Genomic DNA, 27,683 nt, shown 5'->3' on the forward strand with positions numbered 1-27,683 from the left:
TACACTGTGATCAGCCGTGATTGGACTCGGCTGATCACGTGGTAAAGAGTCTCCATCAGAGACTCTCTACCGAGATCGTAGTTGCAGGGGGGGGGTCAGACTGACACCCCGCAACAACGATCGCCGCGATGTGCGGCCCCCGGGGGGCACGCAGCGGCTTAATATCCTGATCACGTCATATGACGTCCGGTCAGGATATTACAACCACTTTGCAGCCGTCATTTTGCTATATGGCGGGCGGCAAGTGGTTAAAACCACTTGTAAAATTGCGCACTCACAAAGTAAACATCTTGAATAGTGCATAAAATTCAAACTCAAAATCCGATCGGTATGGTCTAACCTTACACCGCCGTCCGCGGTGTTCCCGGGAAGGGTAGACTGTCCAACGATCGTACAATCAGGTAAGCTGCGTGACCACGCCCTGACGCGTTTCAGTCATCACTTTCGTCAGAGGGTGCTGTCCGATTGGATTTTGAGTTTGAATTTTATGCACTATTCAAGATGTTTACTTTGTGAGTGCGCAATTTTACGAGTGTTTTTAACATAAATAAATCTTTTGATACAAATTACTCTATGTAGTTTCTCCATTCCTTTATATGTGCAAAATACCTTCTGGGAAAGTGACTATTATACATCTGATGCCTTGCTATACATGAGAGCGAATGATACGATCGTCTCCCGGTGATATGAGATGTGCTTTTAAACCAGAGTTTTCTGGTAAGTGCATAACCTATAGGGATTTGCACAGGAGGGGGGGTGGTGGACTACTGTGAATCTGAACGATCTGATAGCAACTTTTGCCACTTTTTGACTGGCAGCACTTTATACTGGCAGGATTGGTGCTGAATATGAATTATTATTCAATATACTAATGGACTATATTTTGTGTTTCTGGCATTTGTGATACCATTTACGTTTTCAGTTAGAAATTGATTATATATATTAGAAGGTTTCTTACTGGGTGCAGTTTGATATTTTGTATCACATTTCAAATTTAAACTTACAGTTGGATGTTTAAGTTTTAAAAATAATAAAGAGCTGCTAGGGCCTTAGTGCGGTTCACCATTTGGTGACTGTCTTGGGCTCCATTTTTTAGTTCTTTTTTGATTAATATAGCAGCAGCTACAATTTATGTTTCACCGTGAGCGCTGAGGGAGTAGGACTTTTAGTTTTCGAATATCTTGCTCTTATTTCCTTTCTATAAGAGGTATGTCTGGTTCTGCTCCGCTTCTCCAGCGATTTGGGGGCGATCCAGTTCAATGCAGAGGGATTCTCAATCAGGTTGAGATATACTTCAAAATGCTGCCCCAGGCGTTTCCCACGGACAGAAGCAAAGTAGGTTTGGTGATATCTTTGCTTTCTGAGAGAGCCTTGGCCTGGGCAAACCCTCTATGGGAGACGCAAAAACCTGTTGTCTTGAGTTACCCTCAGTTTGTGGCCTCCTTTAAAAGGGTATTTGAGGTTCCACACGCTCCACTTCTGCTGCCAAGTGTCTCATGTCCATCAATCAGAGTACGAGAACTGTTGCCGACTACGCCATTGAATTCCGTACTCTGGCAGCAGAGGTTGCTTGGAACAATGAGGCCCTCGTGGCTGCTTTTTCTCGTGGTCTCTTGGATTCCATCAAGGATGAGATAGCAGCCCGAGATATACCCACTGAGCTGGAGAGCTTGATCTCGTTTGCCATCCTCATTGACTCCAGACTCAGAGAAAGACTTTCTCTTAAGGAGCGCTTGCAGAAGCCTCCTGTACGTTTGCCTCCAAGCTTTGTAGTCCCACCCATGCCTCCCTCACCTCCCATGCCTCCCTCACCTCCCATGCCTCCCTCACCTCCCATGTCTCCCTCACCTCCCATGCCTCCCTCCCCTCCCATGCCTCCCTCACCTCCCATGCCTCCCTCACCTCCCATGCCTCCCTCACCTCCCATGCCTCCCTCACCTCCCATGCCTCCCTCCCCTCCCATGCCTCCCTCACCTCCCATGCCTCCTGGTACCGAGTTGGTCAGTGAAGATGAACCCATGCACCTGGGCTTCACGCATCTCTCTGCGGATGAGAGAGCCTTTAGTAGGAGGGAGAGATTGTGCCTTTATTGTGGCCCGGCAGGCCACTTTTTGAAGTCTCGTCCTACCCGTCCAGGGAACGCCCGAACCTTGAGGTCCTGTCATGGACAGACCTTAGGTGGCGTTGTTTCGTCCCCAGTTATCCAGAAGGATAAGCCCCTGGTTTTGGTCACCCTTTCTTGGGCTGAGTCGTCCATCGAGATACAGGCTCTAATCGACTCTGGGGCTGCAGGCCTGTTCATTGATGCTGCTTTTGTTTTGCAGCACTCGATTACGCTGCAGCTGCGTGACACTCCAATTGCAATTGAGGCTCTTGATGGGAGACCTTTACAGCCTGCCCATGTGACTCATGAGACGGTTCCGTTGTCCATGGCCGTAGGGGCTCTTCACCATGAGATAATCCAATTCCAAGTTATTTCCTCACCCAGGTTTCCACTGGTTATTGGTTATCCTTGGCTACAGAGGCAGAACCCCTCTTTTGATTGGCTCCGTGCTGAGGTTCTCTCCTGGTCACCACAATGCAGTGAGACATGCTTCCTGAAGGTATCCAAGGTCCTGTGCACCGCTTCACTCCCCTCCTTGCTGGAGGAGTACCGCGATTTTAGCGATTCTTTGACAAAGGTCAAGCCGATAGTTTGCCCTCACAGCAGTCATATGACCTTCAACCTGGTGCCATACCTCCTCGTGGCCGGGTTTACCCTTTGTCAGTCTTGGAGGATAAGGCCATGGAGGAGGATGTTGCTGACACACTTTCTTGAGGTTTCATCCGCAAATCCTCGTCTCCTGCTGGTGCTGGTTTCTTCTTTGTGAAAAAGAAGAGGGGTGAACTGAGACCTTGTATAGATTATAGCAGTCTCAATCATTTTACGATTAAGAATGCCTATCCGATTCTGTTGATTACAGAGTTATTTGACCGCCTCAAGGGAGCAACGGTTTTCACAAAGCTTGACTTGAGAGGGGCATACAATCTCCTGAGGATTAAGGAGGGCGACGTGTGGAAAGCCACGTTTAATACCAGAACAGGCCATTATGAATACCTGGTAATGCCTTTTGCCCTTTGTAATCCCCAGGCAGTTTTCCAGGAATTCATTAACGATGTCCTCCAAGATTTGTTGCAGTTATGTGTGGTGGTTTATCTCGATGATATCCTCATATTTTCCAAGTCCCTGGAGAGCCACCACACAGATGTCTGTCGTGTGCTTCAGAAACTAAGAGAGAACAATCTCTATTGTAAACTGGAGAAGTGCGAGTTCCATGGTCAACAGGTTACATTCTTGGTCTATGTCATTTCCACTGCTGGTTTTTCGATGGACCCAGAGAAACTGTCGGCAGTTCTACAGTGGCCTCGACCCGTGGATTTACGTCCTCTGCAGCGTTTCCTGGGCTTTGCCAACTACTATCAGAAGTTTATTCGTAACTTCTCGTCTCTGGTCAAGCCCCTGACTGATATGACCAGAAAGGACGGTAACCCACAGAGTTGGTCTCCGGAGTCCATTAAGGCCTTTGAGACTCTCAAGGCTGCCTTTGTTTCTGCTTCTTTGTTGGCACATCCTGATTCCTGATCCTACATTACCTTTTATTCTTGAGGTTGATGATTCTGAGACTGGAGATGGCGCCCTTCTGTCTCAATGTCCTAACTCTGAGAGCGCTATGCATCCGTGTGGTTACTTTTCTAAGAAATTGTCACCTGCTGAGTGCAATTATGATATTGGTGACAGAGAGCTGTTGGCGATCATTTTAGCCCTGAAAGAATGGAGACATCTCCTCAGAGGTACCACTGTGCCCGTTCTTATTCTTTCTGACCATAAGAATCTTATATTCTTGTCTCAGGCTAAACGCCTCTCTTCCAGAAGGGCACAATGGGCTCTTTTCTTGTCAAGATTCAATTACATTGTCTCATTCTTACCCGGTACTAAGAATGTAAGGGCTGACATCTTGTCACGACAATTCTGTGCAGTGGACGTGGTATACTTGGACAGAGGAGTGGCTGTGGACATGGTATACTTAGACAGAGGGGTGGCGGTGGACGTGGTATACTTGGACAGAGGGGTGGCTGTGGACGTGGTATACTTGGGCAGAGGGGTGGCAGTGGACGTGGTATACTTGGGCAGAGGGGTGGCAGTGGACGTGGTATACTTGGACAGAGGGGTGGCTGTGGACGTGGTATACTTGGGCAGAGGGGTGGCAGTGGACGTGGTATACTTGGGCAGAGGGGTGGCAGTGGACGTGGTATACTTGGACATGGATCCACACACAGACACTCATGTGTAAGGTAAAGTCTACAGGTTTGGAAATATCAGTTTGTAAATGGATAGAAAACTGGCTAACAGACAGAATTCAGAGAGTCGTGGTTAATGATTCTTACTCTGAATGGTCTGAGGTTATCAGTGGTGTACCCCGAGGTTCAGTGCTGGGACCCTTACTTTTTAATATCTTTATAAATGATATGGGGTCTGGGATTTCCATCTTTGCAGATGACACCGAGCTATGCAGTGGAATAACGTCCTTACAGGATGTCTCCAATTTACAAACCGACCTCCATGCTCTGTATGATTGGGTGACTATGTGGGGTTGGGGAACTATGTGGCAGAGGAGGGGTTGGTAAATGTTGATAAATGTAGGGTGCTCAACTGGATGGAATAGACACCCGGAGTACAACTGGGGGGATCCATAGTGAGAAGGATCTGGGGAGTCCATGGTGGAGAAGGATCTGGGGGATCCATAGTAGAGAAGGATCTGGGGGATCCATAGTGGAGAAGGATCTGGGGGAATCCAGTGGAGAAGGAATTGTGGGGATCCATAGTGGAGAAGGATCTGGGGGAGTCCATGGTGGAGAAGGATCTGGGGAGATCTATAGTGGAGAAGGATCTGGGGGGATCCATAGTGGAGAAGGATCTGGGGGGTCCATAGTGGAGAAGGATTTTGGGGGATCCATAGTGGAGAAGGATCTGGGGGGATCCATAGTAGAGAAGGATCTGGGGGATCCATAGTGGAGAAGGATCTGGGGGGGTTCATAGTGGAGAATGATCTGGGGAGATCCATAGTGGAGAAGGATTTTGGGGGATCCATAGTGGAGAAGGATCTGGGGGGATCCATAGTGGAGAAAGATCTGGGGGATCCATAGTGGAGAAGGATCTGGGGGGGTTCATAGTGGAGAATGATCTGGGGAGATCCATAGTGGAGAAGGATCTGGGGGATCCATAGTGGAGAAGGATCTGGGGAGTCCATAGTGGAGAAGGATCTGGGGGGATCCATAGTGGAGAAAGATCTGGGGGATCCATAGTGGAGAAGGATCTGGGGGGGTTCATAGTGGAGAATGATCTGGGGAGATCCATAGTGGAGAAGGATCTGGGGGATCCATAGTGGAGAAGGATCTGGGGGATCCATAGTGGAGAAGGATCTGGGGAGTCCATAGTGGAGAAGGATCTGGGGGGATCCATAGTGGAGAAAGATCTGGGGGATCCATAGTGTTGAAGGATCTGGGGGGGTTCATAGTGGAGAATGATCTGGGGAGATCCATAGTGGAGAAGGATCTGGGGGATCCATAGTGGAGAAGGATCTGGGGGATCCATAGTGGAGAAAGATCTGGGGGATCCATAGTGGAGAAGGATCTTGGGGGATCCATGGTGGAGAAGGATCTGGGGGATCCATAGTGGAGAAGGATCTGGGGGGATCCATAGTGGAGAAGGATCTGGGGGATCCATAGTGGAGAAGGATCTGGGGGGTCCATAGTGGAGAAGGATTTTGGGGATCCATAGTGGAGAATGATCTGGGGGGATCCATAGTGGAGAAGGATCTGGGGGATCCATAGTGGAGAAGGATCTGGGGGATCCATAGTGGAGAAAGATCTGGGGGATCCATAGTGGAGAAGGATCTGGGGGGATCCATGGTGGAGAAGGATCTGGGGGGATCCATAGTGGAGAAGGATCTGGGGGGATCCATAGTGGAGAAGGATCTGGGGGATCCATAGTGGAGAAGGATCTGGGGGGGTTCATAGTGGAGAATGATCTAGGGAGATCCATAGTGGAGAAGGATTTTGGGGGATCCATAGTGGAGAAGGATCTGGGGGGATCCATAGTGGAGAAGGATCTGGGGGATCCATAGTGGAGAAGGATCTGGGGGGATCCATGGTGGAGAAGGATCTGGGGGGATCCATAGTGGAGAAGGATCTGGGGGGATCCATAGTGGAGAAGGATCTGGGGGGATCCATAGTGGAGAAGGATCTGGGGGATCCATAGTGGAGAAGGATCTGGGGGGATCCATAGTGGAGAAGGATCTGGGGGGATCCAGAGTGGAGAAGGATCTGGGGGGATCCATAGTGGAGAAGGATCTGGGTGATCCATAGCGGAGAAGGATCTGGGGGGATCCAAAGTGGAGAAGCATCTGGGGTTTTTGGTAGATCATAAGCTCAATAATAACATGCAATGCCAAGCTGCGGTCTCTTTCCTGTATAGGAGAGGTATGGACTCCAGAGAGAGAGATATCATCTGTACAAATCATTAGTAAGACCTCATCTGGAAAATGCCGTTCAGTTTTGGGCTCCAGTTCTCAAAAAGGATATCGGGGAACTGGAGAAAGTGCAGAGAAGGGCAATCAAACTGATAAGAGGCATGGAGGAGCTCAGCTATGAGGAAAGATTAGAGGAACTGAATTTATTCTCTTGATAAGAGGAGATTAAGGGGGGATATGATCACCATGTATAATATATAAGGGGGGATATGATCACTATGTATAATATATAAGGGGTCCATATAGGGAACTTGGTGTCGAGTTATTCTCTTTACAGTCATCACAGAGGACAAGGGGCACTCTTTACGTCTAGAGGAAAAGAGATTTCATCTCCAAATACGGAAAGGTTTCTTCACAGTAAGAGCTGTGAAAATGTGGAATAGACTCCCTGCAGAGGTGGATCTGGCCCAATCAGTGGATTGCTATAAGAAAGGTCGGGATTATTTCCTAAGTGTACAGAATATAACTGGATGACATTTATAGGGAAAGGTGATCCGGGGAAAATCCGATTGCCTCTCGGGGGATCAGGAAGGAATTTTTTCCCCTGCTTTAGCAAATTGGATCATGGCTCTGCTGGGGTTTTTTGCCTTCCTCTGGATCAACTGTGGGTATAGAATTGTGTATATGGGATTGTATGATATTATTATTATTATTTTTGTAGTTGAACTGGATGGACTTGTGTCTTTTTTCAACCTGACTAACTATGTAACGACTGGTCAGACCTCTTACCGTCGGCAGAGTTTTCTCACAATGGTGCCTTGAATTCTGCCTCCCGATTGTCTCCATTTATGGTGAATTATGGTTTCCAACCTTCCATGTTGCCTGACTCCTTTGTTCCGCAGAGTATTCCTGCGTTAGAGGAGCATCTCCGTGGTCTTCGTTCCACTTGGGTACAAGTCCAGGAGGGTTTGTGACATGTTAATGATAGGTACAGACTCCATGCTGACCGCAGACCAGGCTGAGGACGGGGTCTGGCTGTCATCTCACAACCTCACTGAAGTTCTCACCTCGGTTTATTGGGCCTTTCCGTATCCTTCTCAGGATTATCCCAGTAGCTAACGCGTTGGACCTTCCTCCTAACATGCGTATTTCAAATGTATTTCATATCTCCTTATTAAAACCTTTGGTCTGCTTTACCACCTCGGTGCCACCTCCTCACCCTGTACAGGTTAAGGACCATGAGGAGTATGAAGTACAGTCCATTGTTGACTCCCTTAGGTTCCGTGGGTGCATACAGTACCTGGTGCATTGGAAAGGGTACGGTTCAGAGGAACGCTCTTCGGTCTCATCCTCGGATGTACATGCCCCTGTCCTCCTTGCCCCTGTCCTCCTCCGTGATTGCCATAGACGTTTTCCCCTCAAGCCTGGTGGTCCTCCAAGGGGGAGGGGTCGTTGAGGAGGGGGTACTGTCAGGGAATGGGCTTCCTTCTCTGAGCTGGCCGCTCAGCTGTCGGCTAATTGTCAGCTCCTATCTCTCCACAGGTACTCAGCTGTTGATGATATTCTGCTCGTCAGTCCTGCCTACTTAACCTGTCCAGCTCAGAGTATCTCTGCCTTCGCCTTAGTTAACATCAGAGAGACGCTCTCCTGCATTCCTATTAAAAGACTTGCTTGGCTCACATCCCTTCTGGCTCCAGATCCTGCTTGCTGTTTTACCACGCTCATCTCTGGCTCCCTGAAGTTTGGCTTGCCTGACTATCCGTTCTGCTTCCTGAACTCTGGCTATGTTTTGACTACGTTTGTTCTATTTATTTTTATTATTAAACGAGTGTGATTTTACTGTACTTCTGTGTCTGTATGAGCTCATGGTTTCTGACACTTGGCAATCTTCTTATAGCCTAGACCATCTTTATGTAGAGCAACAATTCTTATGTTCAGATCCTCAGAGAGTTCTTTGCCATGAGGTGCCATGTTGTACTTCCAGTGACCAGTATGAGAGAGTGAGAGCGATAACACCAAATTTAACACACCTGCTCCCCATTCACACCTGAGACCTTGTAACACTAACGAGTCACATGACACCGGGGGAGGGAAAATGGCTGATTGGGCCCAGTTTGGAGATTTTCACTTAGGGGTGTACTGACTTTTGTTGCCGGCGGTTTAGACATGAATGGCTGTGTGTTGAGTTATTTTGAGGGGACAGGAAATTTACACTGTTATACAAGCTGTACACTCACTACTTTACATTGTAGACAAGTGTCATTTCTTCAGTGTTGTCACATGAAAAGAGAGGAGAAATGTGACTGAGGGGTGTACTTACTTTTGTCACATACTGTGTGTATATGGGATGTATACATTGTCTCTCTCTATATGTGGAATGTCTATGCAATGTACACAGTATATATATATATATGGGATGTATACATTGTATATAGGGGAGATGTATATATTGTATATGGAAAGTATACATTGTATATATGTTGGATGTATACATTGTATATAGGGAGGGATGTATACAGTATATATATATATATGGAAATTATACATTGTATATATGGAGGGATGTATACATTGTATCTATATGGAAAGTATACATTGTATATAGGGGGTGTATACTTTGTATATATAGGGGGTGTATACATTGTATATATATAGGGGGTGTATACTTTGTATATATAGGGGGTGTATACATTGTATATATATATATATATATAGGGGGTGTATACATTGTATATATATATAGGGGTGTATACTTTGTATATATAGGGGGTGTATACTTTGTATATATAGGGGTGTATACAGTGTATATATAGGGGTGTATACATTGTATATATATAGGGGGTGTATACTTTGTATATATAGGGGGTGTATACAGTGCATATATAGGGGTGTATACTTTGTATATATATATATATATATAGGGGGTGTATACAGTGTATATATAGGGGGTGTATACTTTGTATATATATATATATATATATATATATATATATAGGGGTGTATACATTGTATATATATATAGGGGTGTATACTTTGTATATATATATAGGGGTGTATACTTTGTATATATAGGGGGTGTATACATTGTATATATATATAGGGGGTGTATACTTTGTATATATAGGGGGTGTATACAGTGTATATATAGGGGTGTATACTTTGTATATATAGGGGGTGTATACTTTGTATATATATATATAGGGGTGTATACAGTTTATATATAGGGGGTGTATACTTTGTATATATAGGGGGTGTATACTTTGTATATATAGGGGGTGTATACTTTGTATATATAGGGGAATTATATACTTTGTATCTGTAGCTGGAATGTCTATACAATGTACACAGTGACAGCTGGCCTCCCCTCACACATGGCTCCTCCCCTCCTTCCTGGCCTTTCTTGTTTTCAGCCAATCAGCGCTCTCCTTCGGCGCTCGCTCCCGTCGGCCGGCCAATGGTGTCCCGCAGGCGGCGCGCAGTGCGCTCCCCGCGGCCAATCGGCGGTGTGCGGTGCGGAGCGTGCCCGCGCGGCGCGGCCCCGGCGCCCAGTCAGTCAGTCAGTCGGCGGTGGCGGAGGACATGGCGGAGGCTGAGCGATCTCCTCCGCCGGTGAAGCGGCTGTGCTCCCGACCCGCCCCTCCCCCTCGGGGCCCTCCAGCCCGGGGCCCTCAGCACCTCCACCAGCCCGAGTCTCTGCTGGACTGCGCGGCCAAGGCGGTGGCGGAGAAATGGGCCTTCGAGCGGGTGGAGGAACGCTTCGAGCGGATCCCGGAGCCCGTCCAGCGCCGCATCGTCTACTGGTCCTTCCCCCGGAACGAGCGAGAGATCTGCATGTATTCGTCCTTCCAGACCCCGGAACCCCCCGCCTCCATCCCGGGGCCCGGGGCCCCCACCGCCACCGACAACCTGCCCTTCCGCCGGGGGATCCGCCTGCTGGACGCCCAGTGTGTGGACAATGTGCTGCAAGTCGGTGAGTGACACCCCGGGGGAGGGGAGAGGGGTCACCTGAGGGACAACAATGTTACCTGAGGGGCCACGGGGTCACCTGAGGGACAACAATGTTACCTGAGGGGCCACGGGGTCACCCGAGGGGTGAGAGAGGGGCCACGGGGTCACCTGAGGGACAACAATGTTACCTGAGGGGCCCCGGGGTCACCTGAGGGACAACAATGTTACCTGAGGGGCCACGGGGTCACCTGAGGGCTGAGAGAGGGGCCACGGGGTCACCTGAGGGGGTGAGAGAAGGCCAACAATGTTACCTGAGGGGCCACGGGGTCACCTGAGGGCTGAGAGAAGGCCAACAATGTTACCTGAGGGGCCACAGGGTCACCTGAGGGACAACAATGTTACCTGAGGGGCCACGGGGGTCACCTGAGGGCTGAGAGAAGGCCAACAATGTTACCTGAGGGGCCACGGGGTCACCTGAGGGCTGAGAGAGGGGCCACGGGGTCACCTGAGGGACAACAATGTTACCTGAGGGGCCCCGGGGTCACCTGAGGGACAACAATGTTACCTGAGGGGCCACGGGGTCACCTGAGGGCTGAGAGAGGGGCCATGGGGTCACCTGAGGGACAACAATGTTACCTGAGGGGCCACGGGGTCACCTGAGGGCTGAGAGAAGGCCAACAATGTTACCTGAGGGGCCACGGGGTCACCTGAGGGCTGAGAGAGGGGCCACGGGGTCACCTGAGGGACAACAATGTTACCTGAGGGGCCCCGGGGTCACCTGAGGGACAACAATGTTACCTGAGGGGCCACGGGGTCACCTGAGGGCTGAGAGAGGGGCCACGGGGTCACCTGAGGGGTGAGAGAAGGCCAACAATGTTACCTGAGGGGCCACTGGGTCACCTGAGGGGTGAGAGAGGGGCCACGGGGTCACCTGAGGGACAACAATGTTACCTGAGGGGCCACGGGGTCACCTGAGGGCTGAGAGAGGGGCCACGGGGTCACCTGAGGGGTGAGAGAAGGCCAACAATGTTACCTGAGGGGCCACTGGGTCACCTGAGGGGTGAGAGAGGGGCCACGGGGTCACCTGAGGGACAACAATGTTACCTGAGGGGCCACGGGGTCACCTGAGGGGTGAGAGAGGGGCCACCTGAGGGACAACAATGTTACCTGAGGGGCCACGGGGACACCTGAGGGGTGAGAGAAGGACCACGGGGTCACCTGAGGGCTGAGAGAAGGACCACGGGGTCACCTGAGGGCTGAGAGAAGGACCACGGGTTCAGCTGAGGGGTGACAGAAGGGCCACGGGGTCACCTGAGGGGGGAGAGAAGGGCCACGGGGTCACCTGAGGGGGAGAGAAGGGCCACGGGGTCACCTGAGGGGGGGAGAGAAGGGCCAACAACATTACCTGAGGGCCAATAGAGGGGGCACAGGGTCATCAGAGGGGTGAGAGAGGCGCCGCAGTGCCTCCCTTAGACTAATAAAGGAGTGACAGTGCAGCGACTGTGGACAGCCCACAGTGCCACCTGAGGACTGATCTTGGATGAGAACACCATTAGAGGGTGGATATGAGGGACGGGGGGGGGGGGTGAGCGAGGACTAATAAAGGGGTGACAGCCCTGGCTAAGGACTGATCGAGGAGTGACAGGACCAGGTGAGGATTGATGGGGACACCTGAGAACATCCTATAGGGCGGTGTGGGGGGGGGGGGGCTGATTGAGGACTAGGTGGGTGTGATGGGATTGATTTGAGGTCGGTGGATCTGGGTGAGAAGGTTGGATAAGGACTGTTGAAGACCGGTAGGACTATTCATATGGGGTGGGGGATGGGTGATTATATTGCGGGTGTTTATTTCTGCATATCAGATGAAAGTTAGTGGCGGGATCTCGGTGATGGGACCAGTTCAGGACCACGGAGGAGTCATGGAACCCTTCTCCATGGGGTGATGAAGCAGATAAATGATACCGGACTCTGTTGGAAGTTGAAGAACTGTCGGGGGACCATGAGAGAGCGCTGTAACCAGTGTGGGAGTAGGGATGGGAAACGGCTGAGTCCGGGGTGACTGATCCCTCCAGACACGTGATGATTGGGTTGACGAATCCAGAGCTGTGGATGAGGGTTGGGCCAGATATGGCTCACATATTACTGATGGGACTATCCGAGGACTGTAGAGGGGTGCTGGTGGTGATCACATTCATTCTTCTGACTAATTCAATATTATGGATGAAATCGGGTCATGACCACGGCTGAGTGAAAGGACTAGACGAGGACTGTGGTCTTTACATTAATGGCTGAATTGTGGGATCAGGTTGGTACACGTGACTAGTGGAGGGGTCCTTTATTAATAATACCGTAATCATTTCTGGATCGTGATTGAGTGCTGGACCAGCTCAGGGCCATTCAGAAGTTACTGGCGGGGGGACTAGGCTTGGTATTATGATGCTATGGACTGGCGGTGGGACTAGGCTTGGTATTATGATGCTATGGACTGGCGGTGGGACTAGGCTTGGTATTATGATGCTATGGACTGGCGGGGGGACTAGGCTTGGTATTATGATGCTATGGACTGGCGGGTGGGACTAGGCTTGGTATTATGATGTTATGGACTGGCGGTGGGACTAGGCTTGGTATTATGATGTTATGGACTGGCGGGGTGACTAGGCTTGGTATTATGATGCTATGGACTGGCGTGGGACTAGGCTTGGTATTATGATGCTATGGACTGGCGGGTGGGACTAGGCTTGGTATTATGATGTTATGGACTGGCGGTGGGACTAGGCTTGGTATTATGATGTTATGGACTGGCGGTGGGACTAGGCTTGATATTATGATGTTATGGACTGGCGGGTGGGACTAGGCTTGGTATTATGATGCTATGGACTGGCGGGTGGGACTAGGCTTGGTATTATGATGCTATGGACTGGCGGGGGGGACTAGGCTTGGTATTATGATGTTATGGACTGGCGGTGGGACTAGGCTTGGTATTATGATGCTATGGACTGGCGGGGTGACTAGGCTTGGTATTATGATGCTATGGACTGGCGGGGGGACTAGGCTTGGTATTATGATGCTATGGACTGGCGGTGGGACTAGGCTTGGTATTATGATGTTATGGACTGGCGGTGGGACTAGGCTTGGTATTATGATGCTATGGACTGGCGGGGTGACTAGGCTTGGTATTATGATGCTATGGACTGGCGGGTGGGACTAGGCTTGGTATTATGATGCTATGGACTGGCGGGGTGACTAGGCTTGGTATTATGATGCTATGGACTGGCGGGGGGACTAGGCTTGGTATTATGATGCTATGGACTGGCGGTGGGACTAGGCTTGGTATTATGATGTTATGGACTGGCGGTGGGACTAGGCTTGGTATTATGATGTTATGGACTGGCGGTGGGACTAGGCTTGGTATTATGATGCTATGGACTGGCGGGGTGACTAGGCTTGGTATTATGATGCTATGGACTGGCGGGGGGACTAGGCTTGGTATTATGATGCTATGGACTGGCGGGGGGGACTAGGCTTGGTATTATGATGCTATGGACTGGCGTGGGGGACTAGGCTTGGTATTATGATGCTATGGACTGGCGTGGGGGACTAGGCTTGGTATTATGATGCTATGGACTGGCGTGGGGGACTAGGCTTGGTATTATGATGCTATGGACTGGCGTGGGGGACTAGGCTTGGTATTATGATGCTATGGACTGGCGGGGGGACTAGGCTTGGTATTATGATGCTATGGACTGGCGGGGGGGACTAGGCTTGGTATTATGATGTTATGGACTGGCGGGTGGGACTAGGCTTGGTATTATGATGCTATGGACTGGCGGGGGGACTAGGCTTGGTATTATGATGTTATGGACTGGCGGGTGGGACTAGGCTTGGTATTATGATGCTATGGACTGGCGGGGGGACTAGGCTTGGTATTATGATGTTATGGACTGGCGGGGGGGACTAGGCTTGGTATTATGATGCTATGGACTGGCGGGGGGGACTAGGCTTGGTATTATGATGCTATGGACTGGCGGGTGGGACTAGGCTTGGTATTATGATGCTATGGACTGGCGGGGGGACTAGGCTTGGTATTATGATGCTATGGACTGGCGGTGGGACTAGGCTTGGTATTATGATGTTATGGACTGGCGGGTGGGACTAGGCTTGGTATTATGATGCTATGGACTGGCGGTGGGACTAGGCTTGGTATTATGATGTTATGGACTGGCGGGGGGACTAGGCTTGGTATTATGATGCTATGGACTGGCGGTGGGACTAGGCTTGGTATTATGAGGCTATGGACTGGCGGGTGGGACTAGGCTTGCTATTATGGTACAATGAACTTTAAATTCCACGTACGTCTTCACACGGGTCCGCTGGGCGTCCATTGCGGTGTTAAAAATACCGCTTGCTGCATTTTAGTGCATATTTGGTCAGTTAAAAAAAACAAAAAACACTTGTGTTGAGTTTTTGGGATATTTGAGTCACAGGCCTATGGAAAACGCACAGTAAACGTGGTAAAATGGCGGCTAAAAAGCAGATATATGCCTTTTGACCGCGTTTTTCGGCGGCCATTATCGGCCCTTTTTTTTTTTTTTTTTTTTTTTTATTGGCAAAACGCCGATACCCGTATTTTTGTCGGATATATCGGGGCATCCCCATGTCAGGGTAGCTCAGGAACCTTTTTTTGAAGATGCTGCATCTCGAGTCGCATAGATTGGGGCGGGTCCCATTGAAATGGGGTTCTGACGTGTCATGCGATTTATGGGTCGCGAGTCGTACTCGAGGGAACCTCGCCAGGAGGCGGTTTAGGTCCTAGGTGAACGCTATGGTTCCCACGGGCGGGTTAATGCTTTTTTTTATTTTCCAGGAAAGTGGAGTTGCCCTTTAAGAAAATTGAACTTGAACGAACACAAGAGCTCACTATCAAGAACACCCCAACATGAACGGGATGGCCTGCATGGGGGATGCATGGGACACCTGTGCAACCCCGTGTGAGGTCCGCGTGTTCCCTGTGTAGGGATGCACAGGTGTCCCATGCAGGCCGTCCCGTTCATGTTGGGGTGTTCTTAATCCGCCTGCAGGTACCCAGCTTTCACCTAGAACCTAATCCGCCTGCGGGTACCCAGCGTTCACCTAGGACGTAATCCGCCTGCGGGTACCCAGCGTTCACCTAGGACGTAATCCGCCTGCGGGTACCCAGCATTCACCTAGAACCTAATCCGCCTGCGGGTACCCAGCATTCACCTAGAACCTAATCCGCCTGCGGGTACCCAGCGTTCACCTAGAACCTAATCCGCCTGCGGGTACCCAGCGTTCACCTAGGACGTAATCTGCCTGCGGGTACCCAGCATTCACCTAGAACCTAATCCGCCTGGGGGTACCCAGCATTTACCTAGGACGTAATCTGCCTGCACGTACCCAGCGTTCACCTAGAACCTAATCTGCCTGCACGTACCCAGCGTTCACCTAGAATCTAATCCGCCTGCAGGTACCCAGCCTTCATCTAGAACCTAATCTGCCTGGGGGTACCCAGCATTTACCTAGAACCTAATCTGCCTGCACGTACCCAGCGTTCACCTAGAACCTAATCCGCCTGCACGTACCCAGCGTTCACCTAGAACCTAATCCGCCTGCACGTACCCAGCGTTCACCTAGAACCTAATCCGCCTGCGGGTACCCAGCGTTCACCTAGAACCTAATCCGCCTGCGGGTACCCAGCGTTCACCTAGAACCTAATCCGCCTGCGGGTACCCAGCGTTCACCTAGAACCTAATCCGCCTGCGGGTACCCAGCGTTCACCTAGAACCTAATCCGCCTGCGGGTACCCAGCGTTCACCTAGAACCTAATCCGCCTGCGGGTACCCAGCGTTCACCTAGAACCTAATCCGCCTGCGGGTACCCAGCGTTCACCTAGAACCTAATCCGCCTGCGGGTACCCAGCGTTCACCTAGAACCTAATCCGCCTGCGGGTACCCAGCGTTCACCTAGAACCTAATCCGCCTGCGGGTACCCAGCGTTCACCTAGAACCTAATCCGCCTGCGGGTACCCAGCGTTCACCTAGAACCTAATCCGCCTGCGGGTACCCAGCGTTCACCTAGAACCTAATCCGCCTGCGGGTACCCAGCGTTCACCTAGAACCTAATCCGCCTGCGGGTACCCAGCGTTCACCTAGAACCTAATCCGCCTGCGGGTACCCAGCGTTCACCTAGAACCTAATCCGCCTGCGGGTACCCAGCGTTCACCTAGAACCTAATCCGCCTGCGGGTACCCAGCGTTCACCTAGAACCTAATCCGCCTGCGGGTACCCAGCGTTCACCTAGAACCTAATCCGCCTGCGGGTACCCAGCGTTCACCTAGAATCTAATCCACCTCCTGGCTCGGGTCACACTATATGCAGATCCAGGGTTCCGTGTAGTCGCACGCTTTCCCGCATAGCAGATATGCGGGGTTGCCATTCATTCTTAATTGCTCCCCCACACACTGGAACCTGCATAGCTCCATGCGGTCTCCCAGCGGCTGCGATTTTGGAAGAGGCATCGGGACTTTCCCTGCATATTCAGTCAGTAGGTATGAATGAGCTGCTGTGTCCTGGCAAATGCGGCCCCCGGGAAACCTGGAGCAGCCTCACCCTGATCCGCTGAGCTTCGGCCGCAGCGCAATGTAACCCTGCGTGCAGAAAGCGCAACAGAACCGCAAAAATGTAATAGAAGTCTATGGGCCCGAGAGAACCGCGCTGCACCGGAGCTGCGGCCGAAGCGCAGTGGGGACCGTGTGAAAGCCCCTCGGTAACCCTTTCATCTCTTGTGCCTTCAGAATCTTTTGTTACATTTTATAAAAGTATTTATAACATTGTAACAAATGGCGAGAATTCCCGGCAATGGATCTCTGTGAACATCCTACAGACTGAAGAGTGATTGGCCGGCTCCGGGAACCTCTGTCTGGATCTGCCCCCCTCATTGCTGGATCCCCAGTTCTGTAGCACCCCGTTATTGGACTATGGATGCTATTTTGTGGTGGTGTTGGGGGGGTCCCCAGTCCTGTAGCACCCCCGTTATTGGAATATGGATGCTATTTTGTGGTGGTTTTGGGGGGGTCCCCAGTCCTGTAGCACCCCCGTTATTGGAATATGGATGCTATTTTGTGGTGGTTTTGGGGGGGTCCCCAGTCCTGTAGCACCCCCGTTATTGGAATATGGATGCTATTTTGTGGTGGTTTTGGGGGGGTCCCCAGTTCTGTAGCACCCCCGTTGTTAGTTGGGAGATGATTGTTATTTTGTGGTGGTGTTGGGGGGGGTGTCCCCAGTTCTGTAGCACCCCGTTATTGGAAGATGAATGTAGGTATTCTGTGGCCCTGTTGTTGTGGGGGGGTCCCGGGTGTGTGGGGGAGGGGGTCCCGGGTGTGTGTGGGGGGGGGGTCCCAGGTGTGTGGGGGAGAGGGTCCTGGGTGTGGGGGATCCCGGGTGTGTGGGGGAGAGGGTCCCGGGTGTGGGGGGGAGGGGGGGTCGCGGGTGTGGGGGAGGGGGTCCCGGATGTGTGGGGGAGGGGGTCCCGGATGTGTGGGGGAGGGGGTCCCGGGTGTGGGGGGGAGGGGGCCGCGGGTGTGGGGGAGGGGGGTCCCGGATGTGTGGGGGAGGGGGTCCCGGATGTGTGGGGGAGGGGGTCCCGGGTGTGTGGGGGAGAGGGTCCCGGGTGTGGGGGTGAGGGGGGTCCCGGATGTGTGGGGGAGGGGGTCCCGGGTGTGGGGGTGAGGGGGGTCCCGGGTGTGTGGGGGAGGGGGTCCCGGATGTGTGGAGGAGAGGGTCCCGGGTGTGGGGGTGAGGGGGGTCCCGGATGTGTGGGGGAGGGGGGTCCCGGATGTGTGGGGGAGGGGGTCCCGGGTGTGTGGGGGGGGGGGTCCCGGGTGTGGGGGGGAGGGGGTCCCGGGTGTGGAAGGTTGGTTCTGTTGCCGGGATTTTGCACATCATCTTGTGAGCCGGTTTTCTTTTTTTTTTTTTGTAATTCTGTTTGTTTCCTAGGAAGCTTTGTTAATAAGTGACATTCTCCAGACGGTGGGTGGGGGGTGCAGATTATACTTCTAGCCCCCCCTCCCCCCCTCTTATCAGTAATGGATTGAGTCAGGCTTTGTCGGGTGAAATCCCCGGCCAGACAATCCCCAGCCTGTCACACTGTCCTGCCCGCCGTGTCAGAGGGCAATTCCCTTCTCTTCCTGGGGGTGGGAGGCAGCAGAAATCTCATCTCAGTCGTGTTATTCTTTTGCTGATGGATCCCGGCTGCTGGTCGCCTCGTATAGCAGCCCCCCCTCCCCCCCCACCGTTATTTCACATGATGATGAACAAGCCGATTGGCACTCTGATAAATTCAGTTTTCTGGAAATAAGAGAATAAGGAAAATTTTATTTGGCTTGTTGGGGACAATCCCAGCAAGTTCTGATTTCCCGGAGTTTGTTGTAAACTGACGATTGGAAAGCTTGCGTTCCTCCAGATGGTGAATGTCGGTGATGGTGGGACTTGTAGTGCCTCAGGGGACATCATCAGGGGAATAAAAGATTCCTAGATTTATCTCATGAGATTAATGTGTTTGCAGTTTTATTTTCTTGACATTTTTGATCCATTACAATGAAATGAAACAATTATTGGTGTATTTATAAAGCAGAAATAAAGCCTTCTTCCCTTGGGGTGGGGGTGGGGGGGGCAGTTTGCACCTCTATAGTGTTGTGGGGTGGGGGGGTCCACTGAAAAACAAAACTTGTTTTTGGCACATCAAGATGCGGCGCGGTGCCCCACAATGCACTGGTGACAATAGAGCTTAACGTGTAATAAGAGGCATTTCTTTTTGTGTTGGATGGAGTGGAGAGGGATGTGACTCCCTGTCAAGTTTTTATTGCTATCTATCTGTGTCCCCGTTAGGGAGACCCCCCCCCCACCCCCTCATATATCCTGCTTACCATTATCTGTAAAAGTCTAACATTTTGTGTTGTCCCCAAAAAAGTAATAGAGAGAAAAATCTTTCAATGGGGACACTAGTTCTGGTAATCTGGGGGGGGGGGGGTCCCCAAGGGATTCCCTAATTTGCGGTGATTTCCTCTAACTTCCTGTTTGGTTATGGGACAGGAAGTGAAGGCAAATCTCCCCAATAGGACACAAAGATGGCAAAAATAAACCTTACAGGGGTTATAACCTTCCCTTACTCCATCCAAAATGAAAAAAAAAAGTTTTGCCTATAGTTCAACTTTAATAGGATTTCACTTGTGAAGTTTCAATAAAGTTCCTAAAAAAATAAAATAAATAAGGACCTCCGCATGATTTCTCTGAAACGCACCCCAGTGCCTGTGTGTAGCGCCCCCTCAGAATACAATAGTGCATCAGGGAGTTGTGGGGGGGGGGGGGGATCGGTTCAGTGATGTATGGCCGGCTTTAGTCTGGGCCTGGGAACTACAAAAGGAACTTGTCTTATCCTCTGCTCCCCTTGCCCTCGCACATGGAACCCTCCTATACTCTGGCAGTGGACTGTCCTTTGACATCCTCTTGTCTAATATGTGGCTAGAGACCCTGATACCACTGGAGCATAGGGGGAGCATATATATATAATATGATCTGGCATACAGGTACCGCCTTGTTTCAGTAAAACTGCTACTGGGCGGACCTGAAGAGGGTAAAGACCATTGGTGTCGTGGAGTTGGCTCTGTCAAGTAGTGATGGACCTGGATCTTTGAAGGCACCATCAGATGTGAGGTCCACTAGCCACAGCTCAAGGAACCCCTATAACCTATGGAGGAACCCCGGGGTTTCATGGGACCCTGGTTGAGAATGACTTCTCTTAACTAAGATTTCAGCGTGGAGCGCAGGACCTGCTTCTACTGGCCAAGGCGGGCATGCAGGACCGAGGTCTCTCCATTGGAGAATCCATGAAAACAGACCTTCTGGTAACCACCAATGAGATCTCCGTTTTGTTGAAGACAGAGGCCTTCAGAGGTACCAATCATCAGCTGATCCTATAAGACGAACGTTGCTGGTCGCCAGACTCGGGCAGCGAATGCCAACAAGCTCCGATCCTTTGTTGACACGGCACCGTACTTGGGAAGAGCCGGGAGAGATCTTCACATCTCGTTGTTAATTTGTAGAAGTTGATAGTAACAAATGTCAGGCTGTTGCTCTTCTAGTTTATCTTTCCAAAGAAGCATCGTGCTGTGCGTGTATCTCGCTTGTGCACAGCGAACCATCACCCCCCCCCCCCCCCCCCATGCATGGTTCCTATTGGTTTACAGGTCATAGATTTTGGGAGTTGATTAAATTACAGCGAGGCATCAATCAATCTTTTTCTTCCGTTTTCCTGACATCTTGTCTCCATTGGGGAAAGGCGATGGAGGAACAGCTGTGATTTCCCCCCCCCCCCGTCTGTAGATTGCAAGCTTGCTTGTTAATACCTTAACAGGATACAGGACGAGTCTTGTGTCTCCAGGGCTTGGCTCGGTTTGCTTCGCTTCAGATCTGAGCTTATCGCTTGGATCCTCCATGTTTGCATATGGCTGGCTTTTATGTGATTTGGGCAAGGGGCCTAAGGAGGTAATTAGGACCTTAATTTGACTAATAATTGGTGCAAACAAGTGGTGGCCACAGTGCAATTGTTTTGTGGAGCCTCCCCCCTCCCCCCCCCCCCCTCGGGGCGGCTCACACCTCGCCCTCCCTCCCTCACTTTGTGAACTTTCTTCATTGTGGTGGACAGAGAGACGGAACGGGAGCAGGAATACTGACGTTGGACTAAACAAAGTAATTATAGTGCAAAGAGGAGCCAAATACCAAAGAAGATATTTAAAGTAGAACTGAAGGGGGAAAACTTTTTTTTTTTTTTTTTGCTTTGGATTGGTCGGGGGGGGGGGGGGATTAGACCCCCTGTTGGGTTTTTATTGCTGTCTGTGCACCCTGGGTCAGTATATTCCCCCTCTCTGTTTCTCCTGTTTACCATTATCATTGAAAGTAAAAGAAAATTCCAAATTTCAGGTTGTCCCCAGAAAAGTAATAGAGGGGAAATCTTCCAATGGGGACACTAGTTCTGGTGATCTGGGGGGGGGGGGGGTCCCAATAGAATCCCATTAATTTGCAGGGATTTCCTCTCCCTTCTTGTTTTTTCTATGGGACAGGAAGTGAAGGGAAATCTCTGCAATGGGACACGGATGGCGGGGAAAAGAAAAAAATAATCCAACAGAGGTTATAACCCTCCCTTACATTATCCAAAATGAAAAATGTTTTGCCTAGCATTCTACTTTAAAGCGGTAGTAAACCCGCAGATTTTATTTTATTTTTTTAAACCTGTAAGGCAAAAGGCATAATGAGCTAGTATGCACCACATACTAGCTCGTGATAAAATACTTACCTTAGAACGAGGCGCCAGCAGGCGTTCTCGATCCACACCGAGGGAGCGGGTATCGCGGCTCCGGTGCTGTGAGTGGCCGGAGCCGTGGCGTCGTCATTCCCGCGGATGTGCGCTGGAGACTTCTTTCTGGACCTTTCAGCTTGGAAATTCAGAGTGCATGCAAGGGGAAGATCTCTTAAACCGTACAGCTTTCTTTTTACCTACAGGTCAGCCTTATTATAGACTTACCTGTAGCCCAAAGTCAAGAAAAATTGTTATACATCCGCATTAAAATTAAAGTGATGGTAAATTCTCTTTTTTTTTTTTATTAAACATACCAAACATGATAACATTACCTGCTCTCTGTAATGGTTTTGCACAGAGCAGCCCCAGTCCTCCTCTTTTGGGTCCATCTTTGGTGATCCTGGCCCCTCCCTCCTGTCGAGCACCCCCCACATTAAGGCACTTGCTATGGGGGGGGCACCCGAGCTGAGCCACAGCTTCCTGTGTCCAGTCCCCGTTCGCTATCTCTCCTCATTGGCTAACTGACTTTGATCGCCAGCAGCGGGAGCCAATGGCGCCTTGCTGCTGTCTCAGCCAATGAGGAGGGAGTCCCGGGCATATGAGATACTGCTGCAACATTGCTGGATCTAGGGGGGCTCGGGTAGGTATGAGGAGGGGGGCTGCTGCACACAGAAGGCTTTTTATCTTATTGCATAGAACTCACCTTCTGCCTTTACAACCACTTGAAAAAAAATGTCCACTTGGAACTCAAAGTTCATGTGATGATCCCGTTCTTCACCGAGAAATCAAATGAATCGGTTCATCCTCCAGCAGTGTAATAAATCGTCACCAAAAAATGTATGGCGGCTCACCAGAGTTCCATGACCTCCCAAATGAATAAATCACATAACTGGATGAATAGAAGCTCCCTGCACTCTGTAGGACACTCGGCTTGATTACAGATCAGATGCAAAGCCACCCAATGATTTTTTATTATTATTATACAGGATTTATATAGCGCCAACAGTTTTCTCAGCGCTTTACAACATGAGGGCAGACATTACAGTTACATTACAATTTGGTACAAGAGGAATCAGAGGGCCCGGCTCATTAGAGCTTACAATCTAATGATGTCAGATTGTTCTCACATTAACCACTTGAAAACCAGACCGCCGCCTTCTGACACAATTTTTGGTTTACAAGTTGAAATCAATATTTTTTGCTAGAAAATGACTTAAATCCCCCAAAAATTATATATATATATATATATATAATATATATTTTTTTTTTTAGCAGAAACCCTAGAGCTGGGGTAGGCAACCTCGGCCCTCCAGCTGTGGTGAAACTACAACAAATCCCATCATGCCTCTGCCTCTAGGATTCATGCCTGTGATGGTCGGGGTCTTGCAATGTCTCATGGGACTTGTAGTTTCACCACAACTTGAGGGCCGAGGTTGCCTACCCCTGACCTAGGGAATAAAATGTCAATTTTTGTTGATGTCACATGGTATTTGCGCAGTGGTTTTTCAAACGCAATAAAAAAATAAAAAATAAAATAAATTTTAATGCAAAAAAAAAAAAAAAATAGAATATAAAAGATGTTATGCCGAGCAAATAATCACCTAACATGCCACATTTTAAAATTACGCATGCTTGTGGAATAGTGACAAAACGCAATACTTAAAAAGAATCTCCATAGGCGACGTGTTAAACATTTTTACAGGTTACCAGTTCAGAGTTAGAGAGGAGGTCTAGTGCTAGAATTATTGCTCTCACTCTAATGTTTACAGCGATACCTCACATGTGGTGTGAACACTGTTTGCATATGAGTGTGTGACTCTGCATGCGAGCACACTGGGGGGGGGGGGGGCTATGTATTTTTAAATTATTTTATTTATTTTTACACTATCACTTTAATTTTTTTTATCACTTTTATTTATATCTCAAGAAATGTAAACATCCCTTGCGCTATCAATCCTGCATGACAGGTCCTCTTTATGGAGACATCTGTGATCTATAAGACCCCCTCATCTCTCCTCTACCCTGGAAAGTCTGAGATGAAAAAGAACAAAACAATCATCTGGTGATTTCCAAAAAAATAAAAATTCTTTACATCTGCCCTAGACTGAAACTGAGGTCAAGACGCCGCTCCCGTCCTCCTAGATCAGGGGTCTCCAAACTACGGCCCTCCATTTGTTCAGCAACTAAAATTCCCATCATGCCCAGTCATGTCTGTGAATGTGAGAGTTTCCCAGTGCCTCATGGGACGTGTAGTTCTGCAAAAGCTGGAGGGACATAGTTTGGAGATACCTGTCGTAGATCATAGAGGGGACAAGAGATGATCTGGTCTCTCTTCACCTCTATGGCCAGCAGTGCGAACCGCCGTATCATTTCCTAGACTGGAGGGGAGGGGACGACCCCTTCCGCTGCTTCTAAGTGATCCAGCGGTTAATCAGCTGCTTGGATTGCTTTTATGAGATGTAGAATTGCCTGCTGAAAAAAAAAAAAAACAAAAAAAAACGGAGGTTGTGGCTGATGGCTTCATTCGTAATGCCATTAAACCACTTCAAAGCCGCAATTTATATTTATGTACTGCGGTCGGCAAGTGGATAACCACATCAACATGATGGACACATCCAGAGCACGATGACGTCACGTGAGCGCAGCCCCGCCCTGACCGGTTTCGTCAAACATGACATTTTCAAAGGTCGGGTGAAAGAGGTTGTAAACTCCAAGAAACAAACTGTAAGACGAAGGCATAATGAGGTGCATTGCGTACTAACTCAGAATGAAGCCCCCGCCACGACGCCTGCACACCGCTGAGACGGCTGACGTCTTCCCCGGTGTGTTTCTTCCGGGTTCACAGGCTAGGCGCTGTGAGTGGCCAGAGCCGCGATGACGTCACGGCTCTGAAGAAACGGCATGGGCAGCCGTTCGTTCAGAATGAATGAATGACTTGTTCAGAGCGCGTGCGCCAATGATGTCGGCGAGGTATACAGTGCAAGCTTAAGAGATTTTTACAGTACCTATTAGGTGATCCTATAATGAGGCTTCCTTATAGGTACAAACATCCTAGGGGCGTTTACTTCCTCTTTAATATCCAAAGGACAATCCATTCCGCTCGTCACAAGTCAGATCCCGGCAGAACGTTTCCAGCAAAGCCTGTGTGCGTTTCGGGTCACCCAATGCGAACAGTCATTTGTCTGTGAGCGGACACCATTCCTAAAACAGGATATTTGTGCCGCCAGATCTGTGGAATTCACTTAACGTCTTCCAGAACCCAAAAGCCCCTAAAATACAACATTTGGCATGCAGGGTTTCCAGGGGAGGGACAGAATAAGCCTTCATCCAGCCGCTGAAAACTTTTTAAATGCAGCTTCTTTCATCCCTCAAAGAGGCTTTTTTTTTTTTTTTTTTTAATTCCCAGTACCAAATTCAAAGGGATTTAATTAGGCATTTAGAAAAAAAAAAGGAACAAAGCAGCTCAGAAAGAGGCCATCAGCGTTTGTAGTGTGCGGGGCTGGCTGTGTAATCACATGTGCCTATAGGCTGCCTGTGTTTATGTTCCAGAACTTCACACAGCCTGGTGTTCATCTCCCGCACGGTGGAGGGGTCCTCCAAAAGGTAGCCCTGGTGTCAGCGACTGGGGGATGTGCAGCACAGGAGCCTTGTATATGTTATATATAGATATAGGTCACGTGACTCGCGTTCATTTCATCGTGTGGTAATCAGACTTCGTATGACGGATTGGAGGCTCGGTTCAGGTTGGGTACAGTAAAGCCTCCAGCGCCCGTCACTGGGTCATCCATCGGCTCTGCTCTTCAAACGTTCTCCTCTTGGGGGGTCTTGTCCATGTGTCTGCAGAGTCTGGTATGTGCCAGGCTTTGCTAACCGTGTCCGAGCAGTACCACCCGTCTAGAAGCTCTGCCGTCTACTGTGCTGTTTGGTGCAGTACCGAGAGGTCCAATACCCCCAGGGGGCCCAACGTTTACTGTAGGACTAGGTCAAGTAACATTCATCTTTTTCCCCTAGAAAATTACCCCTAAACAATTATTATTATTATTTTTTTTTTAAGCAGAGGCCTTTCAAAACAAAATGTTGGGCGCTGGTATTTGTGCAAAGGTTGTGTTTTTTTTTTTATTTTATTTTAAATAAACCCAATTTAAAAAAATAAATAAATAAATAAATAAATTTTATGAATTTTAATAATTACAAAAAAAAACTAATATACCCAATTGTTTGGTATCGATTTACTCGACTTATATTTTATATATCACTAAACATTTAATTCTTTAAAATTGCGCAGGCTCCTGGATAGTGCTGAAATACAAAATCTCCATAGGCGACACGTTAAAATCCTTTACAGGTTACCAGTTTAGAGTTACACGAGGTCTGGCACTACAATTATTGCTCTCGCTTGGACTTTCGTGAGGGTCCTCTGGTGTTTGGAGGTGTCTGGGCTCAGGTCCCCCCATGTTTAGAGGTGTCTGGGCTCAGGTCCCCCCATGTTTAGAGGTGTCTGGGCTCAGGTCCCCCCATGTTTAGAGGTGTCTGGGCTCAGGTCCCCCCATGTTTGGAGGTGCCTGGGCTCAGGTCCCCGCCATGTTTAGAGGTGTCTGGGCTCAGGTCCCCCCATGTTTAGAGGTGTCTGGGCTCAGGTCCCCCCATGTTTGGAGGTGTGTGGGCTCGGGTCCCCGCCATGTTTGGAGGTGTGTGGGCTCAGGTCCTCGCCATGTTTGGAGGTGTGTGGGCTCAGGTCCCCCCATGTTTAGAGGTGTCTGGGCTCAGGTCCCCCCATGTTTGGAGGTGTGTGGGCTCAGGTCCTCGCCATGTTTGGAGGTGCCTGGGCTCAGGTCCCCGCCATGTTTAGTGGTGTCTGGGCTCAGGTCCCCCCATGTTTAGAGGTGTCTGGGCTCAGGTCCCCCCATGTTTAGAGGTGTCTGGGCTCAGGTCCCCCCATGTTTGGAGGTGTGTGGGCTCAGGTCCTCGCCATGTTTGGAGGTGCCTGGGCTCAGGTCCCCGCCATGTTTAGAGGTGTCTGGGCTCAGGTCCCCCCATGTTTAGAGGTGTCTGGGCTCAGGTCCCCCCATGTTTGGAGGTGTGTGGGCTCGGGTCCCCGCCATGTTTGGAGGTGTGTGGGCTCAGGTCCTCGCCATGTTTGGAGGTGTGTGGGCTCAGGTCCTCGCCATGTTTGGAGGTGTGTGGGCTCAGGTCCCCCCATGTTTGGAGGTGTCTGGGCTCAGGTCCTCGCCATGTTTGGAGGTGTCTGGGCTCAGGTCCTCGCCATGTTTGGAGGTGTGTGGGCTCAGGTCCTCGCCATGTTTGGAGGTGTGTGGGCTCAGGTCCCCGCCATGTTTGGAGGTGTGTGGGCTCAGGTCCTCGCCATGTTTGGAGGTGTGTGGGCTCAGGTCCCCGCCATGTTTGGAGGTGTGTGGGCTCAGGTCCTCGCCATGTTTGGAGGTGTGTGGGCTCGGGTCCCCCGTCATGTTTAGAGGTGTCTGGGCTCAGGTCCTCGCCATGTTTGGAGGTGTGTGGGCTCAGGTCCTCGCCATGTTTGGAGGTGTGTGGGCTCAGGTCCCCGCAATGTTTGGAGGGGTCTGGGCTCAGGTCCTTGCCATGTTTGGAGGTGTCTGGGCTCAGGTCCCCGCAATGTTTGGAGGGGTCTGGGCTCAGGTCCTTGCCATGTTTGGAGGTGTCTGGGCTCAGGTCCTCGCCATGTTTGGAGGTGTGTGGGCTCAGGTCCTCGCCATGTTTGGAGGTGTGTGGGCTCAGGTCCCCGCCATGTTTGGAGGTGTGTGGGCTCAGGTCCCCGCCATGTTTGGAGGTGTGTGGGCTCAGGTCCTCACCATGTTTGGAGGTGTGTGGGCTCAGGTCCTC

General features: G+C 50.2%; 1 protein-coding gene across 3 annotated transcripts in view; it reads left to right on the forward strand.

Moving 5' to 3' along the window:
• Positions 1–10,048: 10,048 nt before the first annotated feature.
• Positions 10,049–27,683, forward strand: part of ZSWIM5 (zinc finger SWIM-type containing 5) — a 134,264-nt gene continuing 116,629 nt past the window's right edge. For all 3 annotated transcript variants that reach the window (XR_013262144.1, XM_077450799.1, XM_077450800.1), the window contains exon 1: positions 10,049–10,479. Coding sequence is in view for 2 of the 3 variants with exons in the window: in XM_077450799.1 (XP_077306925.1) it covers positions 10,089–10,479 (391 nt within the window). In the remaining variant the exon portion in view is untranslated. The remainder of the gene's footprint in view (positions 10,480–27,683) is intronic.

The sequence above is a fragment of the Lithobates pipiens genome, unplaced genomic scaffold, assembly GCF_037356315.1.
Source record: "Lithobates pipiens isolate NorthernLeopardFrog02 unplaced genomic scaffold, aLitPip1_a1.2 Scaffold_23, whole genome shotgun sequence".
NCBI classification, from domain to species: Eukaryota; Metazoa; Chordata; class Amphibia; order Anura; family Ranidae; genus Lithobates; species Lithobates pipiens.